The sequence below is a fragment of the Falco biarmicus genome, chromosome 2 (genome assembly GCF_023638135.1).
Source record: "Falco biarmicus isolate bFalBia1 chromosome 2, bFalBia1.pri, whole genome shotgun sequence".
NCBI classification, from domain to species: domain Eukaryota; kingdom Metazoa; phylum Chordata; class Aves; order Falconiformes; family Falconidae; genus Falco; species Falco biarmicus.
Window position 1 is genome coordinate 101574810 of NC_079289.1, and position 20458 is coordinate 101595267.

The window sequence follows — 20458 nt, forward strand, 5'->3', positions numbered from 1 at the left end:
ATTTTTTGGGATTTCTCATCTAAGTTTCTCAGGGTAAACTATCATGGGGTAAAAGGAATGGCCTTTTGTGGATCAGTAACCTGTCAGATGATAGGAATTAAAAGGGGAAAAAGGATAAATACTGAAAGGATGATAATTGTTTCTGATAAATTATTCAGAGTAATCACAAATGAAACTTTATGGAACCATAGCAGTGTGTTTCAATACTGAATGATTAACTGATGCAAATTAAAAAATAAATTAAAAGCCAATAAATATAAAATACATATATGGGAAGAACAAATTTGTAACTATCTGTTGAGTGATAGGCTCTGAGCTGTTAAAACTCAGAAAAGGGATCTTCAGTCATTGTGATGGTTCCCTTTAAGTGGCAGGTTGGTGCTCAGCAGTAAAAAGGAAATACAGGTTATTAGGAGCTGCTGTGAAAAGCATAAAGACAAATTAAAATTATTATAGCACTGGTGTGTCGATATCTTGAATACTGCCTGTAGTTTTGGTCGCAGCAATATTCTTACTCACCTATATGCGTTTGTAAAAAGATGTGATAGAATTAGAATATGCCCAAAGAAAGATGGCAGGAATGGTTAGGCAAATGCAGTGGCTTCTGCCTGTAGAGGCAATAAAACAGACTAGAATTTTTCAGCTTGCAATGGAAGTGATTGGGGATGGGGTTCTGGTAAAGAGCCATAAAATGATAATTTGTATGGAAAAAGCAAATAGGAAGACATTTTTTCATTGTTTCTTTAAATAGGAGAGCCTGTGGTTGCTTGCAGATGTTTAGATAGCAGGCTTGAGGAAAGAGAAAAGTATACTTCTTCATACCGTTCATAATTAAATAATGGAACTCATTGCCACAAGGTGCTGTGGAGTTTGAGGATAAATGCGGTTGGCCTACTTAGGTCCTGTGCGAAAGGGACTAAGCATATTCATGGAAGATAGGTCTGATTGGGTTAATTATATGCGATAGTCCAGGTGTAATCTCTGGCTCACAATTGAGTGCCAGAAGCTAGGAAGGCGTAAAAGGGGAAGGGATCACTGCACTTGCTATATTTTATATACCTTTTGTCTAAGTTGCAACAGCTAGTTTAGAGGACGGATACTTGGCAATGTGAAACTTGGTTCCTTGATGACTGTGGATTAAGAAAGAGAGCTTAGGTATACATTAGACTGTAACTACTTTTATACTTTATTTTGCATTCAAAATTAGTAAATAAAAAATAAATCGGTACATAAGCATGATCATTAACTGACACCATATTATCAAGAAATCAAGGCGTGCTTGTTGTCAAGTAATCATGTTTTTTTCTCCCCCTCCAATAGAATCTTTGATTGGTGAAACTTTTGTTGAAAGGATTATTGATAAACTTCAAGCAGCTCTGTCTAAAGCTAAGGATCTTTCTGAAGCTGGAAATACTGAACCATCAGTATCTTTTATCTGTGATGTAGCCTCGAGCTTTTTCAGCTCAGTTAAAGGGTGTTTACTGATGCCATCCTCAGAAGACCTGCTCCTTACCATCTTCCAGCTGTGTGCTCAGAGGCAGGATGCTATGCACTTATCAGGTAATTTGGAAAAAGAACTTCAAGCAAACTTCTTTGTAGCTGATCATTACACCTAAATTCTTCTCTTTCATGAAATGGATTCAAGTATATAATAGAATACTGGGTTCGCAGACGTGGAGTGCTTGCAGCTGTAACTGATGTGAAAATTAGTTCTTTAATTTACAATGCCAGTGGTTACTACTAAACATCAAGTCCTGTACATCTCTACAAGGATTTTAACTCTTGATGTTAGTATCCCTGTGCTTCAGTTGTCTTTGAGGCTGTGATAATGGAATGTTGCGTAAAATATTTATGGTCTGTGAAGTACAAAGAATGAGCATTTGGTTGTTGTTCATTCTGCAGTATGGGGATCCTGTGAAAAAATGAGCGCAGTCACTTGCTTAACGATACATACATTTATTCTGAAGCCATTTATATTGGTCAGGTTGCTCTGGCAAATTGTGACCTATTCCTCTCACCACCAGTGTCTCGTTTTCAGACTGAGATCCTGATTTATGTTCTTTGAATGTAGAATTTGAGAGTGATAGATTGATCTATGCATTTACTGACACAGATAAAAAGGAGGAAATGTCACAGTGCTGTCATAGAAGTGAAGCAGGACAATGCTAGCCTGAAAACCACTGCTGCTTTGCAAATGGCTATTGATGTTGTAGAAGTGAAGTATCTCAGTATTTTAAAAATATCTGTGGTTTTGAAGACCATATGGGCGTATTGTAGTAGACAGCAGGAACATCATTCTTATTCTCAAATAAATATTACGTGTACATCAAAGTTAATGTAAAATTGCTTTACAACAAGAAAACTGTATATTTGCCCTTGATAGTTATTGCATGTAACCACATAGAAAAGAGAACTCTTTTCCTGCTTTAGGACCTTTAGGCGTGATTGTTACTATATGCTGTAGGCTGTAATTTGAATTTACCTGTTTGTGGGGCTTTTGCTCATTTGTTTATTGGTTGGGGTTTTTGTGTGTGTTTTTTTTTTTCTCTCTTCCCTACAACAGATTTACTTGTATGTAAATTAAAACACACTTGGATGTCTGGTGTAAACTCACTTGTGTGTCAACTTCGGAGTATGCAGAAACAGAGCACCTTTTTACTTAAATCTGCACTGTGGGTCAAGAATCAAATTCAGTCTTCCTCTTTGGATGTTAAAAGGTAATTATGATGTACATGTCTGTTCCATATATGTTGTTCTCCAAACCAAAGGTCAGTGCTGTACTGTTAGTTGTTTAATTGGCATTTGTATTACTGAGAGATTTTTTTCAGCCTGTCAGAGGAGAGAAATGTGGGTAGAACATAACTTAAAATGCCATTGGTAGGTATAGCATGTATGTAGCTTCAATACAATGTATATAGCAGCTTGCTTTTACTGGATAGCGCCAAACTTGTTTGCAGTGTTTTTTCCTTTTCTCAGCCTTCAGGTCTTGATCTCTGCAGTTAGTGATTTGTTGTCTAAGCTTATGGAAGCTGACGGACAGTCTGGATATCTTGTCAGAGCATATGTTGAGCATGTCATGCCAAGCAAAACTGAGTGGGGGAAATTGCATGAGTCTCTATCCACCGAGGTATGAAAGTGATAATGGACTTGCACATGGTAGTCAATCTTACCTCAAGTGTCTTTCCTTTAGGGTAATAAGCATTCTTTATTTTGATGTGGAACTGCAGTTATGAATATGCCTATGCCTGTGCAGAGGTTCTTTTCAGCCTCTGTCCATGACAGAGAACAAAATCTGTATGGCTATGGCCCCATCCAGTACTACTGGAGAAAAAAAATATCTATGAAATTGTTCTTTTCTGCATGGAGCAACTTACTTTACAAATCGGGTATTTTGTCTGACAGAATATACATCGTGAAGATGTTCTTATCTTTAAGCTAATTCTCTACAAGATTAATTTTGTGAAAGACACCAATATCCGCAGAGGAACGTGATGTGTTCTCTATCAGCAAAATGCTGATATGCATAGAGTGGAGAGTGGGGAAGGACATAAATTTCCTGTCCAACCACCAGTCTTCAGTAACCCTGGTATTTCTTCTGAAATATATAGAATTCTAAAGATACATATTTATTTCTGAGGCAGCAGTGTATTTTCAAGTTACTGCTGCGCATTTAGATTTTTTTAATATGCTGGGGTGGGTCATCCACACCATTGTGCTTTTGGTGTTAATTTGTATCTTTCATGGTTATATTTTAAAAACTCTGTTTCCAAGGTTAAACAGGTCATAGCTCTTCTATGCATAATTAGTGTCAATTATTTGTTCATACTCTTTTTATGCACATATTACAGTGGATACACAAACCTCTTTTGGAAGGAAGGCTTAGTATGAATTGTGAACCTTTGGGATCACGTGTCAAGCTGTGTGGCACAACTAAACTTCCAGGCCATCTGTGTACTTCAGCCTTATTAAGTAAAATGGTGCTGCTTGTATTGGAAAACGTTATAGTCCATGGAAATGATGATGCTGAAAGAAAGAAAATTGACAATATAAGTAAGTTACAATGGTAAAACTTGATGGAATGTGATTTTCTAGTGGTTATAAATTAACATGAATTGATAATTAGAATTGCAAAGTTTGGCATATAGGTATGAGAAATCATCCTTTACCTTTTGTTGTTTGCTTTTTTTCTTCAGTTTTCCTTTGAAAGTGTAAGTATGGACAAGTACAGTGTTTATATTTCTAGGACCTTTTGTGATTATGTACATGCTATCTCAACAGAACTTTGAATCTAGAGAAGTCTGAATTTACGATGAACTTCGAAGTTATTCATTGCCAAAACACACAGTGTATTGGCATAAGTGAGCAATAGGAGTCATATCCATGCCATCAAATAAACACCCTGAGTGTTTAGCTATAATGTAAAGATATTTTGAGGCAGCAATTTTTCTTAATTCCACCAGGTTTATTTTATTTATAGAATGCTTAAATTAGAGCTGTCGTTACCAAATTAACAATTTTGTCTCCAAAAGTCTCACCATGATGAGAAGTGTCATTGTTCAGTGTGGATCTTTGTAAGCTAATGTGGAAACCACATGCTAACTATTAGCATCAAATTTGGTTTTTTCCTGGGCTTGGATCTCGATTGCCTTGTCTGCAAGAAATAAATATATTTAAAAAGAAAAGAGAGAATAGAGAGGAGTTAGAGTTCTTGTCATGCTTGATTTGCTTTAATATTTCTTGAACATCTAGACTAGATTATTGTAGCTTTTTCTTCTCTTGTATTTCATGATGCAGTGGCAAATATCCTGTTCATGCTCTGAAACACCTGAGATTGCACGTAAATACAACTTCTAATGCATTAAAAACATATTAAAAAACCCCAAGAAAACACAACAAAACCTACACCTGAAACTTTGTGCTTATGCGCTGAATATATTCAGCAGCTGTTTGTAAATGACAGCTTTTATTGTTTAATTAGTTGCAGAACTGTTGTACTCATTACAATGGATTGAAGAATTGGAGAATCCTCCTTATCTGCTTCTGGAATATCTTCGTATGTTAGAAGAAATGCACATCACATATGAGAAGTTCAGTACCTTTAGTAATACAGCTAGCCTTCAGCAAACAATATTTGATAGGTATGTAAGAACAACTAAACCAATCCTTAACTCTGTGCTCATGTTTTGCACTGCATAGTTTATTAAGTGCCATGATATTTTCTTATGTTTATTGATTCAAACTTCATCCAAATTCTTTAGTTGTGAACTGTCCGTCTATATATATTAACCAGAGTCTTTCTTCTTCTTTGAAGATCTGAGGAACATGGAAGACTCTGGTCCTTAACCATGGCTAAAGTGATTCGTATGGAAAACACTGTATCCTGTGAAATGAAACAACTTTTTAAGACAACAGAAGGGTATCTTAATACTGCTGCCTATAAACTTGTAGTTTGTTGCAACTGTTGATAACGATACTGATTTTGATGACTGACAAGACTTGAGAATTTGTTAATATACGTGTATGGTATGTAAAAGTGAGACTTGGTTTAGTGTGTGGGATTAGTTATGTCACAAGGTACTAGATCATTATGAACCAATCCACATTTTGTTTACTAGTGAAATTTTTGAGTTTTTTTCATTCTTGATGTTTTTCTTGTATAAATAGGTTTCTGCCATTAACAGAGGGTAGGTTGCATACACTTCAGTGTCTATCACCTTTTTTACTTGAGGAAGAAAAGAAAGAACTTGTCTTCCACTGTGTGGCCAAACTTATGACATGCACACAGACAGAGCTTTCCAGCACTGATGGTATGTTCTTACCTCAGTCTACTTCATTAGAATTTAAGAATGTTATATTGTCATAATGTTTCCTTTTAGTTAAAACATGTTAACTATAATAATGTCACTTTCCTAGAAAGAAATGACTTCTCAGACATTTCTTCTAGACTATTTGATGTGGTAGTTTTCTGCCTTAAGGAAGTACAGGCTTGGTACTGCCTGGTACAAAATTAGAACTAAAGGGTTTAGGCTGGTATTATTATTAACAGAATTTTGATATTGCTGTACTTTTGTTTGGTCTCTGATTTAAACACATATGCAAATACCAAAGTTTCCAATTTATTATTTAGGCTTTACACAGCACGCAAAAATGTTGCTATTGTCAGTTGATAGAGCTGTGATTGTCTTTAGATGGTTTGGCAAGAGTTCCTTCACAGCTGTGTAAATATACACAGGTGTATATGTTTCACATGTATAACTTTTGAGTAGTTCTTCCAGTGCACGGGATATAGAGTGCCGAGTCAGAACTGCTGTATGTACACTTTCAGCAGCTTTTGAAAATTTACTTCAGAGGTGATCGAGATGTGTTATAATATTGCTTTGAATATCCTTTAGAAAATCTTATTTTTACAAACTTGTTGCCTTTCAAGAAAATTCTTTGGGAATGCTCACACACAGTCCTTCTACATGTTTGAATTAGATGTCATTTAAAAGAGGAACTTTCTCTTTTTTTTTTTTCTCGGTACTGCTTTTGTGCTTTCTTGCACCTACTCTTATTGGTCAGTCTATATAAAAACTGTAGTTGATTTTGTGTTTTTTAACAAGACTGTGCTAACTTAAATTGAAAAAACTAACTTCCGTGACTTTAAATTATGGACATCTGTCCCTTGGCAGTGCCCTCAGGTTTTCAGATGAATTCTTCAAGTAGATGTCCTCAAAGTGTGAAAATTTTTGGTGTTAGTGTCATACAGCAATTGAGAGGAATCTTGAATCTTTCTGCTGTGGTAGTTCCTCTAACTCTTACGCTTCGAACGTAGTTAAGCCTTCCTGGTTTTGCGTGACCTGGTGAACCAGCCATATGTGTCTATGAAACTTTAAACAGAAAATGGGAAAAAGAATACTCACCCCTCCCCTACTGTGGAGCTCTTGTTTGTAACATTGGTCTGCATTTTCCTTTCTGCTGCTTCTCCTTTTTCTAGGGATTCCTGGGCAGACAGTATATGCCCAGATTTTCCCATTAAGTGTGATGTAGGTTGTACGTTTACCATTCAATTTTTTTTTTTTATTTTTTTTTTCAGATCAGGAAAGTGCTGGTAATATTGTAAATCATTGCACTGCTGCTTGAGCAGAGTGGATTTATTTTTGTTTGTTTGTTTTTGCTATGCATATATGGTACTTTAATTAAATAAGTTTTTTGTCATCGTGCTTAGAAGAAATGTTCTCCAAGACATCTAGATACATGCAGTTTTCTTTAAAAACGGAAAACAGTACTAACGCAACAGTAGTACTTCACTCTGAAAGTAAAAATTAGTACTCTTACATTAATATTGGATTTAACAACTTGCAGTTATGTTTACTTAATTATCTGTCCAAATTACTGCTTAGCGTGCTACATTTTTAATAACACAAAAAGATTTAAATTTTAGCAGGTATTTTTCCTTTTTGTTAATCATATAAACCAACAACTAATCTTATAGGAGTTTTTGGTTGGTTTGAGGTTGGTGGGTGTTTTTTTGGTTATTTTGTTTGTTTTTCGGTTATTTTGTTTGTTTGTTTGTTTTTTTAAAGTTTGGGTTGGCTCTACTATTTTTGATTTAACAATGGATTTAACTCTGAATGAAGTGTTTAAAGAAGAAAGCTTAGGTGTTATCCAGACTGTCTTATGATATTTATGTGAAGTTCAAATAAAATGATCCAGTCAATTGACACGCGTTCTAATGTTTATTTTGTCTTGATAATTAAGACCTATTGAGTATGATATCTTTATTATGTTTTAGGAGCATTTGGGTGTCTTTCCATTTTGAACTCCTGCTTGAATGATAGAAGTATTGACTGTGATCACCTACTACCTGGAATACTAAAAATCATAATATCTTGGAAACACGATAATGAGGACAGCTTTCTCTTTAGCTGGTGGGTGCAACTTTGAGATAATTTGACTTCTTTTTATTTCTGAAACGAGTTTAAAAATACAGAGTAGTTATTAACTCAAACAAAATCACAATATCAATTTGTGAGTTGCAACCGCCATGCACTGCTCTGTTAGTACATTTTTAAGCCTTTGTAGAATCACATCCCTCAGTTTAATATACCTGTCTTTAAGTGTGTAATAACTCATACTTAAATAAATGATCTGGGTGGTTGAAGGCTGGTAACTGGGAGCTCTTTAAATGCGCAGATGTCAACTGTTTTCAAAAGCATTCAGAACTGACCAACTTTTTTAGGTAGTGTTGGATATTCAGTTCAGAATTCTGATTGCTTGTTCAGGTGTCAGAAAGAAAACTCGGATATCAGACTTAGGTGTCTGGTTTTTTTGAATTCTGGGCCTGAAAATACAACTTGGAAAGTTTCCAGCAAGGAATGTAGATATACTGAGGTTCACTTGTCTTGAGTATAATGAGAAAAATCCAGGCAATGAAGTCTTGAAATAATGTACACTATTTGGACACTTGAGGGCTTATATTTTATTTTTAAGATTAGTAACTGAAATTATTTTTTTAACTGATTTAGTTAAAATTGTTAAATTTCATAGTTTAAGTGTACTATTTAAGCAAATACGTAAACAGTATAGTTTTAGGAATCTGTATAATGTGTGAATGGAGAATTAGCTCTTAGTCTATTTTGTACCTGTTGACTTATTTAGACTTGGCAGCTAATGTAGTGTTCTAACTTTAGAAGATGGAATATCAGAAGCACGCAGGGTGCAGCCTGGTGCAAGACTAGTTGGTCCTAAGAGGACTGAAGGCAAGAATATAAATACTCGTGTCCACGACATGATATGTAAGCTTTAGTTGTATTTTTATTACAGCAATCTGAAAGAAACAAGTGCTCAGTTGCTTGGTTTCAACATAGAGATGATGCGTTTCCTTCCCTTGTTGCTGAAGTATTCCACAGCTCCTTTGACTGATAATGAATGGGACTTCATCATGTGCTCCATGCTGGCTTGGTTAGAGGTAATATGAAAGAGACTGTTCCTGGATTGCAACTTTTAATAGGGTCCTCCTGAGCCTGATGCCCTCTGAGCTGATTGGACTGAGGCAGGGAGGCGGGGGGAGGCAGGCTAAAAAAAATAGGCTACAAAATAACTAAATTTTTATAATCTTAACTGGGCTGTCTGATTGAGATTTCATGCTAAATCTTTGAAAGTTTTATGTTAAAAGTTCACCTGTCTGTTTATGAAGTGGAAAGTGGGTTAGCGGGATGATACAGTGAAGCATTGTAGAAGCAATGCCACATAGCAATTCAATTTGAAGAAAGATGCCTGAAGATTGCTGAAATGAAGTCAGTGTGTTCTGAATGGTTCGTTCTTAGATTTTAGAACACAATTGTCTTAACAGTTTTAACTTTGTTTAATTTAATGTGTGTGTTAACTTTCTAGTACTTTAGAGTAACAATATTAATAGCTGGGTACTCAGCATTTCAAAGATAACTTATTTTAAAAAGCGTCTCAATCAAAATATGGAACCAAGAAAATAAACTTTACTGCATGGGTATTAATGTTGCATCTTCACTTTTGATTTACTTAACTTTTTAGACTATTCCCTGCATGTGGCAAGGATGTAGTCAGCTGAGATTAGCAAATATTTGACACAATGTTAAAAAGACTTGCACAAAATCCTTTTTTCACTGAGTTGACAAAGGTCACCTGTGGCTTAAAAGCACAAGTAATATTGTATCTCCTGTTTCTTTTTGTGTATGGAGATGACATTACCTCACTCCTGAAGTACTATGATGTTTACTCATAGCCTTGGTAATGGGAGAATAATTTTGAAATATATCTGCTGTAGGTCTCTGTTGAAAAATAATATCCCTTTAAGACCAGAGTCTAACATGGCATGTGGAAGATTAACTGAATGAAAAGCAATATCTGCATTTCAATATCTAAGTGATCACATGAAACATGATACTGTATTCTAACACTGTTAGAAAACAGGTCAGAGTGAATGGCTAACTACTACTTTAATTAACTAAAGATACAGAATCTCTCGCACTTTCTAGCTTTTTTTGGGGGGTGATGGTGGTGGTTTGTTTTGTTTTGTTTTTAACTATAGAGCCTTCTGTCACTGCACATTTATAACGGCAGGCCAGAAACTTCCACGTGGCCTTTCTTGGTCTCAAGATTAATCTTATTACCAATGCTGTATGTGAAAACTATTTTTTAATTAAAAAAAAACAAAAACAAAAACCAACAAACAAACAAACCAAACAAGGAACTTACATAAAAGATACGTTGTATAGATTAGGTGCTTGGAAATGTTTTTAATATTTAATGATATTCCTTTTTTGGCGAAACTAGTAAGAATAAAAATAAAAGAAGCTGTGTTGGAGGAGAGGAAATATCCTCCTGATAGCCACATAAATAATTTCAAGTTCACAATAGTATATTGTCATTTTCCTTTTACAATTTGGAAATACAAGTCTGATATTGCTACAGCTTTTATGTTTGGGAGAGAAAAGTGAGAGCACTTCACATTATCAGTTTTGGTTGGCTTGCACAAGTGGCTCACTTGCTACACATAAGCTACAACTGCGTACTTTTCTATTTGAATCCACTTGGTGGCAGTTTCTTTCTGATGCTATAAAGAAGGTCATACGAGGGAAGCAACTGAGGATTCTAAACGTCAGTGAGACTTAGAAATTTGTTTCAGTCTTAATAAAGTACAGATTACATTTTTAAACTTCCCCTCCACCCCCCAGTCATTTTAAAATGGTCTTTGCAATTGAGCTTTCTTTGAAATGATACTTTCTGGTATAGACAGGGAATGTGAAACAGATATTTTAAAGCATATTTAAGGTTAAGAAATCTTTTCTTCTTTTTTTTTTTTTCCTCCTAGACAACAAGTGAAAACCGTTCACTTTATCATGTCCCACTTGTGCAGATTTTTGCTTGTGTCAGTTGTGACTTGGCATCTGCCCTTAGTGCTTTCTTTGAAACTCCAGCTCCTGAAACTACTGAAAACCTTCCTGTGAACTTGATCAGTGAATGGAAGGAATTCTTTTCTGAAGGAATTCATAATTTGCTGTTACCTTTATTGGTAAAAGTCACAGGCAAGTATATGGCAAGGAGAGTAATAATGGTACCTGTCAGATTATTCTGAAATAGAACTTGACAGGCTGTATTTTTTAATTTATAGGAATATTATGTCAACATAGTTTATAAAAATGAACTTTTTTGAACACTTAAATGCTAATTAGTAAAGTAACTGCACTTAACGTTTTGGTTCTTAAAATTAGATGGATTCTGGTAAGTTTGGTCTGAGTTGTTTCTAGTAATGCTTGTTTGTGGCATCATCGATACATTCTGTATCACAGCTTGTCTTTCTCATATTTTAAATAGGAGAAACCAAAAATGCATCTGAAGGCTCTTTTCAGAACTCTGTGTTAACATCTTTGGGAGAAGCTCTAACTTACATCTCGAAGGACCAATTGCTAAACCATAAATTGCCAGCAAAGTTTGTGGCAGGCCAGAAAACTAATCTTCCAGATAAACTCCAGACACTACTAAATACGTTATCTCCATTGTTGCTTTTCTGGGCTAGACCTGTACAGATTTCAGTCTACCATATATTGTACAAGTAAGAATCAACAAATTTCTCACTTCATTTGCCTCCCTCCTCCTGCTCCCACCTCACCCCTTTTTTTTTTTTTTAAAAAAAAAAAAAAATGTGCTAAAGAACATGCACTTACAGATGTATGTTTAGCATTGTTCCATTATGGAAGAAAATCCTTAACTGGGCAATTTGTGTTCTATGTCAGAGGACATTATATAAAGCTATGAATGCTAAATTTGATTGTAAAAGTAGACTAAATATATACTGAGAAATTTTACTGCAGTATACGAAAATATAATTTTATTTTCTGTACCATAGTTACATAGGTGTCGGTATCATAAGTATGAAGCTATTTATTTTTAACCCCTATTTAAACACTTCTAGAATTTTAAAATGTAAACTGAAACATTCCAGGTTTGATCTGGGTCTGTCAGTATCATTACATAGTATGACCTTTTTATTTTCACTAATTTAGATAAGAAATCAAGAAAGTGAACAAAAACGTGTAGTATTCCTGTGAGCTTTTTGGATATCTCTAATACCAAAAGAGAGAGTACAGAATTTGAAAAATATTACTTGCATTTAACTGTTCAAAATGCAGATTGCAAGGCAGCTGGCTTAAGCATAAGAAGCTACCATTATCTTTCACTTATACTGAGGCGTAAAGTTGCAATAGCTTTATTCTGATAGAGAAGTTAATTTTAGCGTGACTTGGGAAGTGTGAAAGGTCTGGAAAAGAACTGAGCAAGGCTATACACATTAGCTGTCATTCAGGAGCCAATGGTGACATGTCTCTTAAAGATTCTGTGTTGTTATTAAAGAATGATTTCCATTATTTTGTTGTGTATCATTAATGTTGGCATTGATAAGCAATGAACTATGCATCGCTTATATTAAAATAGTAAAAATTAAATCTCATTTCCTTTCTGTATTTCTATAGATTAATGCCTGAATTGCCTAAATTTGATGATGAAGATCTCAAATCTTACGGTGATGAAGAGGAGGAGTTGGCATTGTGTGTATTTGTTCCTCATGTTGTTTTGCAACTGTTTTCCATATTTTTAAAATGTGTTATAAGAGTTGAGATTTGCAGCAGAGTAGGTTTTTTTTCTTTTAACATATCCTGACATAAATGACATGGCTATGACAATAGGGTCATAAATGTTGAAAATATTCAATGTAACTGGTTAAATTTGCCTTTGTGCTAGAACTGGAAACAGTATTTGCAATTGTTTTCAGAGTACAGTTACTAGAGTAAGTGCATGTCATAGTTTAAACCCAGCCAGTAACCAAGTACTACACAGCTGCTTGCTCACCCCTCTCCCCTGCAGGAGGGATGGGAAGGAGAAATGGGAAGGAATGTAGAACTCAAGGGCTGAGATAAGAACAATTTAATAATGAAAATAAAATAGGGATAATATAATAACAACAGTAATAACAGTTACAATGAAAAGGAGGGAGAATGGGAGAGGAACAAAATCCAAAGGGAAGGGAGGAAAAAAACCCAAGTGATGCACAATACAGTTGCTTACCACCCACTGGCCAATGCACAGCCAGTTCCCAAGCAGCCATCGGCAGACCCTGGCCAACTTCCCCCTGTTTAAATACTGAGCATGATGTTGTATGTTGTGGAACATCCCCCCTTTGGCTAGTTCAGGTCAGCTGTCCTGGCTGTGTCCCCTCCCAGCTTGTGCCCCTCCAGCCCTCTCGCTGACAGGGCCTGAGAAACATCACCCAGCAACAACCAAAAACATCAGTTACCAACATTGTTCTCACACTAAATCCAAAATGCACCATTGTACTGGCTACTAAGAAAATTCATTCTATCCCAGCTGCAACCAGGATAGGGCCACATATATGCTTTATATTGTAAAATCTTGACAGGTTTTTACTGGATTGCTATATTGAGAATGTGTCCAACTGCACAAGTAACTTCAATTTTGGAGGTTCAAGAAACTAACCTGGGTATTTTATACAGCTTGAATCTGATAAAGTCAACAGTTTGCAGAGGGAATAACAGTAACTGATTCTTTAAAGAATTTTTTAATATTATTTTTTTTTTTTATATCAGCCCAGTGATTAATACCTTTCCATACTATAGAACTGCAGAAGGCTTTTTAATCCAAACCCAAATCGAACACATTCAGTGATTAGGAGATCCATTGTTCAGTTGCACCTTTGCTGGTGTGACTTGATAAACAAAGTAAGCAAACAAACCAGCTGTCCATGATGTAGGTTAAAATCAGTGCAGCCATAGACCATTTTCAGGTTAAATGACCAGAATTCAGCTTATATTTGTCTTGCAAGAGGTAAAAACACCAACTGTCCCTTTTAGGAAAAAAAAAATAATATTAAAATCTAGCACTAATGTGTGAATCTGAAAGTAAATTTTCCTGCAATAAAAGGTCTCTTTGACGTTCTACATATATGGCTTTGTTAATGTGACTTTTCTAGGAAAGCTGTGAATATAAATTTAATTAGTGCAGAGTTTACTGTGCCAGACGTTTTTCCATAGATCACCTCCAGCGGCTCTTATGTGTGTCCTGGCCACTCAAGAACTCCTGCTAGAAAACATCCTGGAATGCATTCCAGTTGGAGAATTTGCTGTTATTCAGCCTCTGAGTGATGAGTTCTGCCTTGTTCTAGGGTATCTTCTCACTTGGAAGTTAACATTAGCTTTCTTCAAAGCAGCATCTTCTCAGGTGTGTTTGAAGTCTTTTCCTTCTAACTGAATTTCTTAGCAGACTGACTTGGTTTAAATCTTGACGTTTCATCTAGCCTTTTTATTCTTTTAATTAATATATCATCCAACCTTTTGTTTTTGTGGAATTAGTGGAATTCTGAAAGCATCAATGGACTTAGATTTCTGCACTGCAATACTTAAGGATGGTGACATTAGAGTAATAAAGAATTAAATTCATTAATGGTTGATTCTTCCATGCATTTTCAAAAAAGCTTGCTACATTTTCTGATCTTCTAATCATTCAAAAATGGTGCAGAGAACTAAATCACTCTTCTAAACACTTCTAAATCATAGTCTTGCTTTTCCTCCTTACAGGAACATATTTATATTATTTACAGTGTAAGCTATATGTGTTAAGCTTCATCTGTATTTTGTATGTGTTTTGTTGTTTGGTTTTTTAACTTATTTTATTTTAACACTATCAGCTGCGAGTTCTCTACTCACAATACCTCAGAAGAACTAAAAGCTTGAATAAATTGCTCTATCACTTGTTCAGGCTTATGCCTGAAAACCCTGTCTTTTCTGGGCCAACTTCAGAAGTTCCAAATAAGGACACAAAAACCTTCTTTACTGAAGAGCTTCATTTAGATGTCAAAGGTTAGTAAAAATTGTATTAGTGCATTTCAGAAAGTTGTGGTATTGCTGAAGTTTAGGTATGCTTTTCTGCTTAAAAATACATATTTTAGAAAACCTTACCTATAAAATAGATAGATACATACATATGTTTAAAAATCTTTGGCTAACACTCCCCGTTTGAAGCTTAGCCAAAGTTGAAATATTTATCAACAAAAAACCCCAAACAAACCAGGAAATGCTTAGTTTATTCACTTAGGGCAGAAATAATATATTGCTGCTATCTGAATCCTGAATGTATGCAAAGATTCAAAAGTAATAAAAATGGGTGATCTATTCTGGGATGTCTCCATTGCTTCTAGGTGATGGTTGGGTTTTTTATGCTAAATTGAATTTCTGTATTTTTCTTCTATTTTAATACATGAATAAAAGCAAATTATGTTTTAATATGTATTTTTTGAAATGTTTGAGGTATTAAATTTTGTGTTGTTTTCATTGTGCTGTTCAGAAGACCCAGTTAATCAGCCATGATGAGAGAAGATACACTGGAGTTTTTTTAGCTGAGAAACATGAAAAAGAGAATGAGTTTTTAAAGTTACTTCACTGAAGTTGTTCTTTTATATACGTGTATAGATGTAAGCAACAATACCGTGTTTCCATTTTTCAAGTATTTGCTTGAACATCGCTGTATGTTGCAGCACGATTTATCTGGATGACAGTAAGAATTACTAACATGATGTTCCAAGAGAAAGATTTCCCTTCTCTCTCTATGCACTTCTATAGAACACTGCAAACCTCAAATGTGCTCCAAACATCTTACTGTTTGTTCACTCCAAAGTGAGCATTTTGTAATTTCTAGACTATAAAATTATTCCTGATTACTGATAGTCCACCTAGAGTTCATCTCTAAATTAGAAGATGAATTTTCAGTTGTGACGTGTTAGCTGAAGAAACAAAGAAACCAGACTGATGGAGAAAGGCAGGGTCAAACAGGCACTTACAGTAGCAAATATGGAAGGAACACGTACATGAAATTCTAGTTACCACAGTTACATTGGTATCAAAATTTTTGTATGTGGTGTGGAGGAATGAAAATTTGTGACTAATGTGTTAGAGTATTTCAACGTCCTTTCTTTCCCTCCCAGGAACAGCAGCCCTGTCATCCCAGATTCCGCACTTGGCCTGCTCTGTGTACCATATAACACTGAAAGACTTGCCGGCAATGGTCAGGCTTTGGTGGAACAGCTGTGAGAAACGTGTCTTCAATGTTGTAGATAAATTTACAAGCAAGTATGTCAGCAGTGTGCTTTCTTCACAGGAAATATCTTCTGTTCAGACTAGCACACAGTTATTTAATGGCATGACGGTTAGTAGGACTTTTTGTCCTTTTTTTAATTTACTTTAGTTTTTTGCAAACATTTTAAGAAGCGTTGCTTCTCGGAACCAGACTGTATTACAGTGGTTTATATGATTGCATTTTTGTTGTTCTAAATGGCTGATGAAAACATAATTTAACTTGGGCATTGATACATTAAGTTGATATTTATTAATTCTCTGTTTAAAAAAAAAAAAAAAGAAATGAATGGGGTTTATGATGTTCGGGAAATTGAGGAGGTAAGTGGAAGATACTGCTGTCAATATACTTCTTTTTGGTGTATTAAAAAATGTAATCAGTCAGTAGATTGAAAAATGGCTGGTAATTTCTTTTTGTTTTGCCATGATAGGAGTGGAAGTTTGAGAAAAGTGTTTTCCTGGTCTAAGACAATTATATCTGTGTAGTGAAGTATATATGGTGTGTGTATATATAAAAAAAATATATATATATATATAAAAAGACTAGAGGTGGTGCATCCCTCTCTAGAGTTCTAATACGTGCATTTTTTTTTTTTTTCACAGGTAAAAGCTCGGTCTGCAGCACGGGAAGTCATTGCTACATATTCAGTTGATGATATCTTTATCGAACTAATAATACAGCTTCCATCAAATTACCCACTGGGATCCATAACGGTTGAGAGTGGAAAGAGGGTTGGTGTGGCTGTGCAGCAGTGGCGCAACTGGATGCTACAGTTAAGCACATATCTTACACATCAGGTGAGTTTAGAGAAAGCCTCTAGTTTTGAAAACAAAGGCCTGATAATAGAAAAATATTTCTAGTAATGCGATATTATTTAGATCTGTATAATGGATCTCATCAAAGGACTTCATAGAATTGTTCACTCTTAACATCTGCTTTTCTTCAGATGCTGAAATAGAGTAAATTTATGGGCCTAAGTCCTATTAAATCTATAGCCAAAGTTGAAAATGTAGGTAGATCTCTTAAGATATGGGCCAGTGTCTGCCCTGTGTAGCAATGCCATCTCAACTATAATTTGAAAACAAACAAAAAAACCCCCAAACCCCCAAATCCCAAACCCCAATACATTAAATTCTCTAAAAGATTGGTGGTTGCTGAAGTTGCATCATCTGTGGATTTTAAAATCCCCTTTTGAGTGCTCCTAAATGCATTATTTTCATTGTAATGAATATTTGCATTTCTACAGATCAGGGTATCATCTGTATTTCATGTGTTGGTTTTATAAATTATTTGCTGCATATATTGCTTATAAATTCAGATTATAAAGCCTTCAGGCTTTGTTTCCTTGATATGCTTATGAATAGCAATAAGAATATTCTGAAGGAATTCTGCAGTATTAACAGCTCTTTTCCCTCTGTTAGAATGGAAGTATTATGGAAGGCTTATCTTTGTGGAAAAACAATGTGGATAAACGTTTTGAGGGCGTTGAAGATTGTATGATCTGTTTTTCAGTCATTCATGGTTCCAACTATTCTCTTCCCAAAAAAGCTTGCAGAACATGCAAGAAAAAGTTTCATTCAGCTTGCTTGGTAAGTACCTAGACTAAATCTTTTTAAATAGGCAAAATATCCATTTGTAGTTTGAACCAGGAACTTCTATTGTAGTACCATCAATTCTCCATTACATCTTTGGAGCATCTGGGATTAACTGGGCTTGTATTATATTTGTGTGGATTTTGCACTGATCCGGAAGGGCATGTAATGAGAGAGGGGTTGCCACACTTCACAGATAATAACCATCCATCTTGTGTTCAGTAAGATGTAAGCCATTACATCTGCATAGGGTGTAGCAACAGCATCTTGTTATTATCAGCTCAGGTATGGGAAGAGGAAAGGTTAAATTAAATTTATGCAACATGCTCTTTAGTAAACCATGCTGATCCAGATAATTAACATGTAACTATATCCAAGTCATCGTGGGCATTGGTTGTATGGTTACAGAGTATACTGGAACAGATTGGCATCCGTATAGCTATGCAGTGGAGGAATTACTGCTGCTTTAAAAATAGCTTTTTATCCTAAAATGAGACTGGATGAAAATTCCTTTGTGTCAGGTTTCTTAGAATAAAACTTTAGCATTGTGTGTATATATGTGTGTAATATGTGTATATACATATGCAAATACATCTGGGTGTATATACACACACGCATACATACACACATGGAAAGGTTTTTTTTTTACTGTTTCTTGGGGTTTTTAAAAGTATAGTTATTGATAGTGCTATTCATTGGCAAATAATGATTATTTGTGATAAACCAGCGTTTGTGATACGCAGCTTGCGTTTGTATACTGAACAGTTGTATTTCTCTTTCAGTACAAATGGTTCACATCCAGCAACAAATCCACCTGTCCACTCTGTCGAGAGACATTTTTCTGAAATAAAATGGTCTTTCTTCTTTCTGTGAACTCAGTAATAAATGAAGAGGAGGCAATAAACTGTTGTGTTGAACGAAGCTAACTACTTGGAAATAATGTCAGTTACTTTAAATCCTTGACTAGTGGGATATGACACACATTTACCTCTGGACTATTTTTTGTAAGTTTGAAGATTCTTCTTTGATATCAAGAAATATATGAGTAATTTATTTTAATTTGTATATTTTTAAGATATTGAAGTATATTAAAAAATCAGAAATAACGTAGAGTTATGTCTGAAAAATGGTGTTTAAGCCACAGCATAGTTGATAAAAGCCTCTTATTTTAGGTATATTCTAACATGGTGTTATGCACTTAACGCAGACCATGCCTCTTAATATAACAGGTGATATATATATATATACTTAATATAACATAAGTGGTATAAAGACTTGATTTTTTAGTATAATATATTCTGAATAGTTCCTTTGGGGGGGGGGGGGGGGGGAAGAATGTTGCTGTTAGGCATTAAGGCATGGAACTCAGGTGATAACTTTCTGTTAAAGCATAAAAGCATAAAATTTAAACATAGCATGCTCTAAATTAACATGTTCATGACCTGAGCTTTCACCTTTGAGTCTTGTTTTCCCCAAAACCCTCAGCCATCCACCACCCTAAATGAAAACTTGGAAGCCCAAACAGAGAGAGTACAATCGTTCCTGCATGACAAAACACTACCTGTTTATTGTTGATTGGCTTTTAAAGACAAGGCATACACATTGATCAATTCTTCTTTTCATTATTTCAGTTTAAAATGTCTTCATGAGCTGGCAAATTAACTATCACTGAATGTATACTGTACTTCCACTGTCCCATAATAATGACTCTAAGTGAACATGACAGATGTATCAGAACTTAGTAGTCTCCTTCATGCTTTTTTTTTTTTTTTTAACAGCAGTAGCATACTAATATATTCTAACTTGGATGGTATTTGTGGTGGATTTCTTTGAGGGGGGAATAAATTAATTTTGTCAATCTCTGTAGTCTCTGGATTGCTGTGTTTTCCTCTGTGATAAACTTTCAGAAATCGGTAGTATAAATTTTCACGTGCTGAGTTTACAGCATACTTAGCTGGCTGTACCTCAACAGCTATTTTTTTAGATTCTGTATGTTTTGTCACACTTGGTCTCTTTGGAGGTGACCACTCTAGAAATTATTTTAGCTATTGATACCTGCTAAAAATAGACTTACTTAACACTGGCCTTCCAGAGGAGAAATTTCTTGATATCTTTTAAGAGAGAAGGGAAAGGATTTAGACCTTTTCAATACCAGTTTTAACTCAAAATACAGATTGAGCAAGCTGTATTGTTTCATAGTTAACGATACTAAAAGTCCAGAATTTGTCTGTTGTTATCACTTTACAAAAAAGTCATTTAGAATAACCAAAGTCAGTAACTGATTTGAAGGCCAGTTGTGGTTAAAACAGGTGTTGCTTGAGAAGAACCATCTTAAAATCTCCTTGCAAGACCCTACCTTGGATATTGTCTATGCAGCCTTGTGGAAAGCTTTTGTCTTTGTTCTAGCAGAACCAAGAAGTGCAGGTGCTTGCAGAGCAGCAGTGTGTCTTTTGCCAGTGGTACTTGCTGACAGAGCAGTGCCAAGGGGTTTGGGGGAGCAGAAGTTTTGCTTTCTTCTTAGTAGGTTTGACACTATGTAGGTCTGTATCTGCCACGCAGCTTATTTTCATGTGCGCTGAATGCAGGAATACCCTTCACAAAACTCTCCTGAAACCATCGTGTTCTTTGGCCTTCTAGAAGGGAGTACGTGTGCCCTGGCAAATGCTAAGTATATGTGCAGACCTCTGTGTAAACACAAATTTCAAAAC

The 20458-nt window shown here is 35.3% G+C and overlaps 1 protein-coding gene across 1 annotated transcript in view; it reads left to right on the plus strand.

Moving 5' to 3' along the window:
* Nucleotides 1-19608, plus strand: part of LTN1 (listerin E3 ubiquitin protein ligase 1) — a 32625-nt gene extending 13017 nt beyond the window's left edge. The window contains exons 13-30 of the mRNA XM_056327719.1: nucleotides 1321-1560; nucleotides 2564-2717; nucleotides 2977-3127; nucleotides 3849-4050; nucleotides 4979-5138; nucleotides 5312-5416; nucleotides 5665-5807; nucleotides 7775-7910; nucleotides 8806-8950; nucleotides 10832-11045; nucleotides 11335-11572; nucleotides 12489-12563; nucleotides 14064-14250; nucleotides 14717-14888; nucleotides 16010-16230; nucleotides 16761-16955; nucleotides 17580-17747; nucleotides 18533-19608. Of these exons, the coding sequence (XP_056183694.1) occupies nucleotides 1321-1560; nucleotides 2564-2717; nucleotides 2977-3127; nucleotides 3849-4050; nucleotides 4979-5138; nucleotides 5312-5416; nucleotides 5665-5807; nucleotides 7775-7910; nucleotides 8806-8950; nucleotides 10832-11045; nucleotides 11335-11572; nucleotides 12489-12563; nucleotides 14064-14250; nucleotides 14717-14888; nucleotides 16010-16230; nucleotides 16761-16955; nucleotides 17580-17747; nucleotides 18533-18595 (2969 nt within the window). The 3' untranslated portion in view covers nucleotides 18596-19608. The remainder of the gene's footprint in view (nucleotides 1-1320; nucleotides 1561-2563; nucleotides 2718-2976; nucleotides 3128-3848; nucleotides 4051-4978; nucleotides 5139-5311; nucleotides 5417-5664; nucleotides 5808-7774; nucleotides 7911-8805; nucleotides 8951-10831; nucleotides 11046-11334; nucleotides 11573-12488; nucleotides 12564-14063; nucleotides 14251-14716; nucleotides 14889-16009; nucleotides 16231-16760; nucleotides 16956-17579; nucleotides 17748-18532) is intronic.
* Nucleotides 19609-20458: the final 850 nt, after the last annotated feature.